This window comes from Tachypleus tridentatus, chromosome 7 (genome assembly GCF_004210375.1).
Source record: "Tachypleus tridentatus isolate NWPU-2018 chromosome 7, ASM421037v1, whole genome shotgun sequence".
Classification (NCBI taxonomy): domain Eukaryota; kingdom Metazoa; phylum Arthropoda; class Merostomata; order Xiphosura; family Limulidae; genus Tachypleus; species Tachypleus tridentatus.
The window spans coordinates 44244326-44256895 of record NC_134831.1 but is presented as its reverse complement, the minus strand read 5'-3'; the positions used below and the strand labels follow the sequence as shown (position 1 = coordinate 44256895).

The 12570-nt window shown below is 31.3% G+C and overlaps 1 protein-coding gene across 3 annotated transcripts in view; it reads left to right on the top strand.

Annotated features, from left to right (window-relative positions):
• Positions 1–12570, top strand: part of LOC143255555 (oxysterol-binding protein 1-like) — a 68646-nt gene that overhangs the window by 18715 nt on the left and 37361 nt on the right. For all 3 annotated transcript variants that reach the window (XM_076511389.1, XM_076511390.1, XM_076511391.1), the window contains exons 3-5: positions 4148–4353; positions 5492–5745; positions 10402–10591. In XM_076511389.1, the coding sequence (XP_076367504.1) occupies positions 4148–4353; positions 5492–5745; positions 10402–10591 (650 nt within the window). The remainder of the gene's footprint in view (positions 1–4147; positions 4354–5491; positions 5746–10401; positions 10592–12570) is intronic.

Here is a 12570-nt window from a genome sequence, read left to right as displayed (position 1 = left end):
TAACATATATCTAAGTTTGCATTTAGACCAAAAGCCATTTTTTTCACAGGTAATAATATTTATATTGGTAATGTTATATTGAGAGGAGGTTGAACCATTTTCAGTCAGTGATGTCAACCATAACTCATTTTTTGGTTTATTGACAGAGGTGTCTGTATCTTTCATAATTGCCATTGCTTGTGGTGGCCTTATCCACTACCATCAATTATTGCAACTACATACTTTTGAGTCCCCAATATTTTTCACATTCCTCATCATTTTGGGTAATTGATCACTGGGGTGGTAGACAGAGGCTTTTTCTTTAGACTGTTAGAGTGAACTTCTCCATTCATGGAGAAGAGAGGAAAATTGGGGGCCCTGCATTTTGGGTCCCTGGATGTTTTTTTTTTCCAAGATGCCAGAAGGAACAGCACCAGCCTATGTGGGAGCCTACTTGTAATATCATTTAAAATTTGATGCTTGGCTATCCAGTTGAGGTGTATGGCTCTTCTTTTTGAGTGATATCAATTCATTATATTATTCAAGAAAGGAGATTCCTTATCTCTTTATAATTCTGAACACAGGACGGTTCTATCCTGGGTTCTTGGTTGATTACAGTTGTTACATGTCCTCCCCATAATTCTGGGACAAGTGGAGGGTCCTTATCCATTTTCATAATTCCACACTAGATGAGTTCTTTTTCAATGGTTGAGTACAGTATACACAACCCCATCATTTCATGTTAGAGTTGTTGCCTTTTGGGCATCTTCAGGTGGAAGAGAAGGTTTGTCTGCTTATCTGCTACTTAACTTCTTGTCATGATTCCTGTGATTTGGACACATCACTCTATGGCTATAGTTTGGGGTTCAATCAAAAGTATTTTTATATTTAACAATGTGATCTAGTGATCTTAGCCACTAATGTAGGGTATAGGGACTGAGACCTCTTAATTTCAATGGTGCATATCTGGTTGGGGGCTGTACAGTTCATGTACAGTTTTATTCTTGATATGGGAATTAAGTTCAGGGTGAAGAGCATGTCTGTTCTGGATGTTTTGTGTTTCTCTCATTCTGGTACCATTTTTATCTTGGTACAACACTGTTCTATACATATACTTTCTGTATGGATAATGCTCTTATTTGGCCCCTCAACCTTTTCAGTGAGGGATTTTGGCTGTAAGTGTAGTGGAAGTATGTCTTGAAAGTTAACATTTTCCTAAAATGAATAAGTATTTTCAATACTACTTACCTCTGCTGACATTGTCCCATTGTTTCTTACTATCAAGAGTCAGTGTTAGAGACAGGAACGGTTTCAGTCTTGAAAAAAATAAAATCAAATCATTTGAATAAGGTGCCTGTATAGAGGGGACACTGATGTAGGTAGATAGTATCACGAGACAAGAATTGCAATTGAGGGGGGGGGTAATAAAAACTGAAGCAGCCAAGAAAAATTCAAACTAAAGCTTAGATGAACAAAGAAGAAACCCTGGTCTTTGAGTAATAGGTAAAGAATTTTTCAAATTAAAACCAAAACAATTATTGTTTAACATTAAAAAATACAATTTGCAACTACTGTCTTAGTGTTTTACAGGAGGGATATCAATTTTATAAAATGTGTGTAGGGTAGAATTACTATATGAGGCATATGGCCACTTGCATTGTTCCAACAAATCATTTAGCTTGAGGTAGTATATAATAATGTGCAAACAACATTCAGTGTATACCTCAACTGTACTTACTATGCTCACCTCACAGTATTTAATCTCTGTCCTGATGGACAAGTTTCTTCTAAAAACAGTAAAACTAAATATTCTGTCTTGCTAATATTGTTTTGAATTTAAAAAACACAAGTGTTTTTAGTCATTCATCTTGGCCCAGATACTCACTGATTCTCAATCCATTTTAATTTCTTTGGGAATAAATTAAAATTTACATTTGCCAGCATCTTTCTTTGCCAAAAATATGTGAAACAGATGTGTATCATATTTTTCAACAGATTGGTTACAATTGAATAAGACTTCTTCCACCATGTAAGATGTTTATGTCAACCAATGTAGTCAGTGTACATAGTTCAGTAAAGAAGACATGTAAATAACAGAGTATGTATAAATATGAATAAAGTCATGGAGCTACAGATAAAAACAGCATTATGGTTTTACATCTGTAAAGTGCAAAAAATTTGTCTCATCTGAATGAAGTAAAAACACTGACTAGTAAAATAATAATTAACACATGCACATCTAATTTTGGTCTGAAAAAATGGTTCATTGTTGGTTTTTTTCATTTACTTTTATTTTGAAGTTGCTGAAAATTGCTTTAACCACTGCAAAAAAAACAATTTGAATTCTAGTTCAAAATTGGAGTTTTGTCTTGCAGAATATAAAAGGCCTAGATGCTTATAATGCTTAACAGGCTTTTATTGTGATTGTGGACATGATGGAATTTCAGTTTCTGATAAATTGAGTTGGAAACATGGGGGAAATGTATTGACAAGTACTGATAATGCAATCAATGATAAAAGAAAATGACTGGCCAATTTACAATGAGAATATTGTGAATATCAATGATAAAGTTGTACATTATGAAAGGACAATATAGATTTTATTGATAATGATGCATTGGACTTAATTAATTGAGGTGAATTTGACAGAAAGTAAACATATCATGAAAAGTGCAAAAACTTGTGATTAAAGATGTTTTCAGAATAGATGTTTCTTTGATGAGAAAGTTTTAAATTTGAAAATCAAATGAAAGTGAATCCTTATATCTGTTGATTAAGCAACTCACATGACTACTTTCAGCATTCCAGTACCAAAGAAAATATGCTTTGTTATTTTACCCAATAATACACACCAGTTATTGCTTAATGTAGGAAAACATGTTCTAAAAGTTAGCAGAGAAACCAAAGAAATCACATCTAGTAACAAGTTACACAAATATAACTGAAACACAATCAAAACCAAAGCTGCTACTGTATTCTATCCAGAGAAGTGCTTCACTACAACACTATAAAGTTTTCATTTTACATAAAATGAATATCAAAACCCACCTTATGTTTTAACTGTATACACATCATTTATAAGCACATTCCATATGAGACTTTATAGTTTCAGTGCTTTTATTCCACATTCCTAATATATGTAGCTAATACTTGTTGATACATTAATTTTTTTGTAGCAATATCTCCACATGTGCTAGGATGTGGGGATTAATATTTTATCTGCTATCTCTTTTGCATATTCATAATACTAGCTAATTGTAATATGGTAATGTGGCTGTTAGATATATATACTGACTAGCAGAAATTATGGTTGAAATACTACCTTCCCTGACCCATCTTCCGTAGTATCCATAACCTCACATTTCATAGTTAAATAAACACATTTTGCAAAATCAAGCTTGACCCACAAAATGACAGAAAAGTACAATTGAGGCAGTCAAACATTGTTAAATTGCTTTTGTGAGCTAATCAAACTTAAGATCATTAATGAAATAAATTGTGGTGTGTTATAGAATAATTATTGGTAAAAATCAGTTAAATTAACAACTTCTTGTATAAATAAAAGTCCGTGCATTTTGGTAATGTTACATTTTAGTAATGGCTTTTGTCATTTTGCTTAGCAACAAAAGTATGACCTAATGTTGTTAGTCTACGTACTAAAAGTATAAAATGAAATTTATAGACATCAAAACTGAAAAATATTTGTTGATTTCTTTCTTAATTTAGAATCTCCATTAATTAAAGAGGCTTGTTTTTAATTAAAAACATTGATGATACAAGAGAAAATAGTTTAATTCGGAAATGATTTAGGTTTAAAATTGAATGAATATTTTTACTTTCATGACCCTACACAATATATTTACACATATGGTTTCACAGCATCCAACCTCCTTCCCCATGCACCCTTTATACCCTATCAGTAAAAACTAAAATTGTAAAGGGCAGATAGTATTCAAACTATTCTGTCTGGATAAATTTTTGTAGGTTTTATAACTCCTCATATTTGGTGAAATCAAATGTGACATGATATGATCACATGGACTTTTATAGAGAGATTATACAGTTATATAAATCACAATCACTCTAGAAACACTTGCATTAAGACTTGTTTCTCAAATATACATATAGTGCTGTAATGTTTTTCATGTACATTTTTAAATATTGATAGGAATCAAGCTGAGATGGCTCATTCCTGTAGGGGAACCATAAGTTTAGTGAATGCTGTCATCTATACTGTTGATTCATCAAACTTTATCATATCAAATGGTGGTGCCCAAACTTTCCATTTAAAGGCTTCTAGTGAAGTTGAACGTCAGAGGTGGGTGACTGCTTTGGAACTAGCTAAAGCCAGAGCTATTCGTATAACTGAATCAGGTTGGTAATAACCATGTGTCAATTATAATTTGGTATGTTTCAGTAGAAACTAAACAAGTGCTAAAAGATACATGGAAAGCTGCATAAAATTTAATTTCAATTTAGTTTTTTTTTTTTTCAGTCTTATATATCAGATTTTAATTTTAAAAAACGTGTATGTTTTTAATCAGCCATACATAAAGATGCAGTAGAACTGAAGTAACGAGGCTAGTAATAACTGTTACAGGTAGTCTAATATCATGTTCAACTCTTAGTAAATTGTATTTAAAAACACCACAATTTTTTAAATTGGAAAGATAATTAAATTTATATATTTTTACATGTGTATGTAATGTATATGTCTTTACAGAGAGAGAGAATATACACATGTATATTTGATTTAAAAAACTGTAAAGGATTGAATGTGATGTACAAGAGATGATAAATCAGTAGTAAACATAATATACCAGTCCATGTCATCTGTGCACAGAAATATACAAACATGTAATAGTATATATTAATTCTGCCAATCTTGTAGATAATTTTTTAGGACAGGCAGCTCTTTCATTTCTTTTCTGTTTTCTCAAAATGAATGAACTGAGAATAAGTTATGGGACCTTTTAAATGTTTGTGACATGCATTTTGTTTTGTTAATTTCAAATTTTCTCAATGGAAAGATTAAACTTTCTCTAATTGAAAAAAAATAAAAATCATTTTCAGTAATCAGAATTCTTTTAAGTTCTGTATTATTTCTTGATAAGATTTGTGCAAGAATGTAGAATAAATAATCTGTAACTTGTAATTAAACCTATTATGTGTGTGAAAAGTTGCATCAGTTGGCTTATGTGGTTTACTATTCTTTTAAACTTCTCTTATCCTTTATGAGAAAATTCAGTTATAAACTATTTTCTCATGTTTTTACACTCTTTATATTATTATACTGCTATGTCTATTTGACAGAATTATAGTTAATATATGTATTTTGGCTGAATATTTTGTTAAATGTAATACTTTAGTTAAAAAATACCAAAATATGATGCTTTGTTTTCATTAAGTTGATGTGGAACTTATTTCACTATAAATCTTAAATATTATTCATGTTAGCTGGTTGAAATCTGTATGACATAGTAATATTGTGACATCATTAATAAATATTTAGAAGATGAAGAAGACTATGACATGGTTCCTACCCAGTCAGAGAAGAATGAACTACAGACAATGCTGAAGTTACTGAGTGCAAAATTGGAGGACCTAACCACTTGTAATAATCTTATCATTAAACACGGTACTGCCTTGCAACGTTCTCTCACAGAACTGGAGCAACTGGAGACTGGGTCAGATTCAATGGTTAAAGTCAAATCTGTCAATGAAAGAGCTACTCTGTTTCGTATAACATCAAATGCCATGATTAATGTGAGTATTTATATGTTCTTTTGGCTAAGTGAAAAAGTGAATAAGAGAGAAAATAGCATACTCTCCTAAAATTTCAAGAAAAGACAAGTTCAGTCAACATTAGCTCGGGTATATTAATCTGAATATTTTTGCTGTCAGAATTCTCTGTTTTGTGTAACTCCTATTGATGTTAATATTTCCATAAGATAAAATGATCTAGGTTTGTTGCAAATAATAAAAAAACTTTGTATTTACCAATTGTTGAGCAAGTGTTGCATATGGACCTGAAATAACTTGTGTGTGTGTGTGTGTGTGTGTGTGTGTGTGTATATATAAGATACAACAATTTTATAAGCATAATAAAGTAATTTAATACATGCTATTATATATTCACAGAGCACTGGTTTCACATATAATGCACATTCAAACAAAGAGGTTTAAATACAGAGAAAAGTCTAGGGGCTACGAGTAAGTGAATAAATTTGGCCATATTATATTGATGTTACTTGGGCCATTGTCTCAGTGTAAGGATAAAGCACCTGTTTTTATAATTTCAGTGCTTTCAAGAGAATTTTGTTCTGTTTTATGCTTTTGTCGGTGTGAATGGGATATTTTTGTTACGAGTAATCCTATGACCAATTTCAAATTGGTGGTATGATAGTATGGATGTTTTCAAATTCCCTTCCACACACTTGGCTTTGGTATTCTTATTGTCTAATTTCAAGAGATTGGGCAGTTTGTCCAATATGTTTCTTACCACATTTACATTGTGTGTTATATATGCCTTGTTTTTGTTTATTCTTTAGAGCTTGTTTTAAAGTAGGTAATAAAGCATATATCTCATGTGAGGGGTTATATAAAATTTTACTTCAATTTTTAACTTATTAAATAAATGAGTTATTTCAGTAGCTATTTCAGAAATGAAAGGAAACAAGACAAACTTGTTTATGTTGTTGAAAAATCTGGAATTAGTGTACAATTTATTATTAAATTTAATGAATGTTCTGCCTGTTATATCAGGGTTGAAATTCCTAGATACAGAAACATTGTTTAAGTAATTAATTTTGATGTATAAGTTCATTTTGTGAGTAAAGAATTCTAAAGCACAGTTCATGAGAGTATAGTGTGTAGAAACATTTGTTACACATGGAGATCAGATCTTTGGTGTTGACATAGCAAAGTTTTCCCATATATGTTGATCATATTCTTGTGTCTCTTACAATTTTAACATCTTAAAAAGAGAAGGCAGATATCAGATTTTATTTCGTGTATAAAGGTTTATAATATTTGGTCTTACACTATTTAGAAATTTAACAAAGATGGGCATACTTTTCTTGCACAAAATATCTGAAATGAATTCTACATAGGTGTAGAGCATTAGATTAAAAACATATTACAAGAAATTAGACATACACTCTTGCACAGTTTGTTTTGCTATATATGTATGTCTTAATTCAATGTATAAATAACATTTACATATCATAATACTATAACATTTAATTTGGAAGTACTTTTCAGACATACTTATGCCATTTTGAAACTTTGAATTTCATTTGTATCCAAGTCAAAGACAGCTTATGTGATAGATATGATTCCAAATTATTAATTATTTAAATGATGCTGGGACATGTGGTATTTCAGGCTTTGAAGCATCCTAGATGAAAAATTTAAAATGAGATTTATTCATGTTCAGTAATTCTGATGGTATCAGTGGATACTAGAGAAGAATGTAAATGGTTCACTTATGTTTGGTTGAAAGCAACAAAGCTATAATCACTCTGCCCCTAGACTTAAGTAAAGGTTTCATCAAGTGCTAAAAACATAGGTAAAGTTTCATGTTAAAGATTTAATTAAATTTCTGGGCTATTCTAACTGTTTTTACATGCATAATGTTTATGATCAAAGTGCAGTTTTAAGTTACTCTCCTTTTTTTCTTGAAGATATAGCCCTTAATGCATTGAGATATCACAGAATTCATAAAATGTGGTTTGAAACTGCTCCCTGATAGTTGGCTTGTGAAAAGAAAGCAAGAAGTGGATACTTTCAATAATCTTCATTTTCCATTCACTGTATATGTGATTAAAGTTTTTGTTTCCTCATTTCTTATAACCATTTTAAGTTTCCCCCATTATGTTTTAGTTCTGTTTGACTCTACATTGATTTCCAAATATTATGTGTAATTAGGTATATCTTTGAGTGTATGATAAGGAAAGTTTATTTTGATTTCTCATAGCCAATATGAAGAAGTAAAACTATGCAAAGAAAAAACATAAGTTCAAGGCTCTTTCAATTTTGTTTTAAAATTGCATTAGGACAGTATGACCTAAAATGTAATAGATACATCTAAGTTTTGAATACAATAGGAAGGTTAGTTAACTGATAGTATTGAATATGAGAGAGTAAAATAAAGGCTTTGTATATTAATATATGTGATATGTGTTTACAGGAGAAAAAATATTCGTAATTAGTTCACTAAGCAAAAGCTTAACTAAAAACTGCTGAAGTATAGTATCCTATCATGTGTTTGTTATACACTCCTTGGTAGTGGCATTCAAAGTTCAGTATATCTTGATGGAAGTGCTCACCTTGCTCCTCTAAGTATGCTCCCATGTTCTCCTTGAATTTATCAAGATGATCGTCAAGGATATGGACTTTCAGGGACATCCTGCAGCCCATTTTGCCGTAGTTCTTCACCAGAGCCTCAACCAGTTTCACATAATTTTCGGTCTTGTGATTGCCTAAGAAGCCCTGAACCACTGTGACAAAGCTGCCCAAAGCTTTTTTTTGCTTTCTACTGAATTTCTTGGGGAATTCTGTGCACTCCAAGATCTTTATTTTTGGTCCAACAAAGACACCAGTTTTGACCTTTGCCTCAGACAGCTCAGAGAAGAAGTCTCGAAGGTACTTGAAGGCTGCAGACTCCTTATCAAGAGCTGTAACAAATTGTTTCATGAGACCCAATTTTATGTGCAGTGGTGGGAACAACACCTTCTAGAGGTCCACTAGTGGCTCACACTTGACATTGTGTCTCCGCATAGAGAACTCGGTCCGTTGTGGCCAGTGCTTCCTGTTATAGTGCGCTGCGGTGTCCCTGCTATCCCAAAGGCAAAGATAACAGGGAAACTTGGTAAAGCCCCCTTGGAGACCCATCATGAATGCCACCATTTTGAAGTCTCCAATAACCTCCCAGCCATACTCATCATACTTCAAGGCTTTTAGCAAGGTCTTAATGCTGTTGTATTCCTCTTTAAGGTGCACCAAATGAGCCAGAGGAAGAGATGGATACTTATTCCCGTTATGGAGCAGCACAGCTTTGAGACTTTTGGATGAGCTATCAATTTTTTTCTACTTAGATATTAGTAAAAAATCAAACATGTTTTTAACCATGAAATCGAACGTAAAATTTCACAAAATGATTCTTGGCCAGATTCTTGGCACAAACCAGCCATTTAAGAATTAAGTGTGATTAGCATGTTGTTTTGAAATTAAAACATTTTTTGCTTTAGCAAAGGAAATGGTTTTTTTCCTTTTGTACTGTATTACATAGTATACATAACATCCTGTTTTATTCCTTTTCACACCAGCACAACTTCATTATGTAACATGAGGTGGTAGAAAGAGAGATTAAAGTTGTTTTTTTTAATTATTTTTAATTATATTGAGTATATGTGTGTGTGTATAATTGTAGTTTTTCCCATTCTATACTTTTATGCGAGGTTTTCTAATACCATAAAGCATCAGAAATTAAATATGTGACAATTAACAATGTAATGGTTAATTTGGTAAACATCATTTATTAATTACATAGTGACTGGACATTCAGGTGGTTTTATTCAACCAGTAGATGATGATAATTTGTAATTAACATGTTTGTAGTCTCTATTTCCAGCATTTTGTGTCAATATAGCTGATTTGGTAGTTACTGCACATTTAGGTTGTTTTATTCGGCCCGTATGAGATGGTAATTTGTAATTAACATGTTTTTAGTCACTATTTCTAGTGATTTTTTTTTTTACATTAATTGTATACTAAATTGAAAATTAAAAAACAACAGAATTGTATCATAAAGTTCATCCACAGTTTATATGGTATGGGATATGTTTTCTAGATGTAGTGTTTGTGGCTGCATGTAGATGGTAATTTGTAATTAACATGTTTTTAGTCACTATTTCTAGTGATTTTTTTTACATTAATTGTATACTAAATTGAAAATTAAAAAACAACAGAATTGTATCATAAAGTTCATCCACAGTTCATATGGTATGGGATATGTTTTCTAGATGTAGTGTTTGTGGTTGCATGTAGATGGTGAATTAGTTTACTCAATATTAAAAGGAAAAAACTTAAAATTGTGCTGATCCAAATCCTGTGAACATTTTGTCTTTAATGTTCAGGGAATTCAATCAAAAAAGAAGTTACTGTTGATTATCTGAGTTTGAAATTTGTTTATTCCAGACAGATTATATGAAATTAGCCATATAATAATTGTTTATTTCTGGATAAACCCAGCATTTAAAATTTAAACCATGATTGCAAAATTTTTAGATTTGCATACACCGTGGAATAATGAGTAAGCTAGTTATCATTCAGTTTAACATAATTTTAAAGTTTCCCATCCAAGCTAAAATTGCTTTTATGTTGAATGATCATCCATTAAATATTGAAAATATTGTTTAGGCTTGCTCAGAATGTGTCCATCTGGCTCAGTCTCAGCTACAGAAGTGGCAAAAGATGCTCCAGTATGAACATGAGCAACGTCTTCGTCTAGAAGAGATGGTTGAACAGTTAGCCAAGCAACACTCTCATCTGGAACAGATTGCTAAGGAAGCATCTGCATCTGCAGCAAAAGGAACCCTTAGTCCTGTGGGTAAGTGAATATACTTTTCTGAAGATTGGGACTTTTTTAATTAAGTTATATGTTTGGTTAAATAAACTGTTGATTTTGTAGGGAAAGAGTAATGGAAATAATAGACTTTTTTTTGTATAATCATGAATTTTATTTACAACTCCATGGTCATTGACCAGTCATTGAATTTTTGATGTTCTGTACTTTTGAAGGTTTTAATCAATAACATAGATTTGTTTTTCAATGCCTTGTAGTTCTGAATACTGTATTAATTTCTGAACTCTGTTTCTAATGATATTTAATCACTATATTGATCTTTAAAAGATTATTTTGAAGAGAAGTTTTAATTTTTTCAGTTTTTTTCATTATTTGACTGTTTAAAATGTGAGTGATAAATGAAGTTAAATACTTAACTTTTTAGTTGTAAAGAAAAACGTAACATTTAACTTATTTCTGATAAGTTAAAATGATAAATAGATTTTTTCTATGTAAAGTTAATTTTGTACTAGCACTTTCAACAGAAACATGGTCACATTCACGAACGTGTCTTTTAGACACAGGTGTGATTTGTTACATGTAGTTGTTCATTTATACATATGGATAGCAAGTTAACTGTTGGCTTAATGTGAGCTTGCTGAATATGGATAGATGATGGAATGTTGGTTTAATATAGACCTTCTAATAGCAGGTGCAGAAAGAAACTTGTTGAATAGCAGAAGAATGTGTGATTGTAGCAGTCTTGTTCTTTTCACTTAATTAACTTCAAATTTAATTACAATTTAAAACAAACAAGAAAGTAAACAGACTGCAAAAAGTTCTTTAACCTCTTGCTAAAAATAGGGAATATTTCTGTTTTGTAACTTAATTATTTGGTTGAATTCCAAAGTAAAAATAGTTATGTAAGTTAAATAAATTAAAACAACATTATTGTGAACAGGATTTTATTTGCAGATGTAAAGTTTAGGAAATGAGTGGAAACTGAATAGTTTATAGATTGAGGTGTTTTTTCCTTGCTCTCTGCACAATTCTATTCAGCCACAGTTCTCACCTTGTCATTCCTTAACATTCTTTTTTTTTTACAAGTTTTCAAGCAGAAGAGTTTTTATCAGCTCATTCAGTTTTTATATAAATTGGTCCATTCACTCCTGCGGTCTGAGCATGTTTTCACTTTTCCAGTTTTTGACTTTCACATGTACAGCTGGAGTATCTATAGTTAACCCTACTGCAGAAGATGACAGTGAATTGTTTTTAACACTCACATTTACATGAAGTTAAGGTAAACAACAAAACAAAAAAAAACATTAATCAACTAAACATTCATACCAGCACACTCTTTTACCTAAATAACATGCAGTATCATGCATACATACAAACAAAGAAAAAAATTTATCTTTTCTTTATCTAGGCATGATTTTAGTACCATCAGGTGATTGAAAAAGGATTTGTTTTGTCTGTATATATTTATGATCTTTAGTACGTACCAGGTGATTGAAAAAGGATTTGTTTTTTCTGTATATATTTATGATCTTTAGTACGTACCAGGTGATTGAAAAAGGATTTGTTTTTTCTGTGTATATTTATGATCTTTAGTACGTACCAGGTAATTGCAAAAGGATTTGTTTTCTCTTTGTGTATTTATTACCTTCAGTGTATTACCAGGTGATTGAAAAGGAATGTGTTTTCTTTCGTTATATTCATCATCATTAGTACCATCAGGTGATGAAAGATACCTTTACTGTTTATGTGGACATCACCAATAGTATCACCAGTTGATTGTGTAGCAATAACTTTTCTGTTTATGCATCATCATTAGTACTTCCAATAATTTAAATGTAAAATATTTTCTGTTGGCATAGGCATCTTTGTTAGTACTACCAACAGAATGGCACCAATTACATTTAATTTTAATATTCCTTTGTGTCTCTTTGGCTGTTAAATTGTTGCTGGTGGACATGTTAATCACCAACAGGATTAACAGATTCTTCTCTGTGTAAATGTTA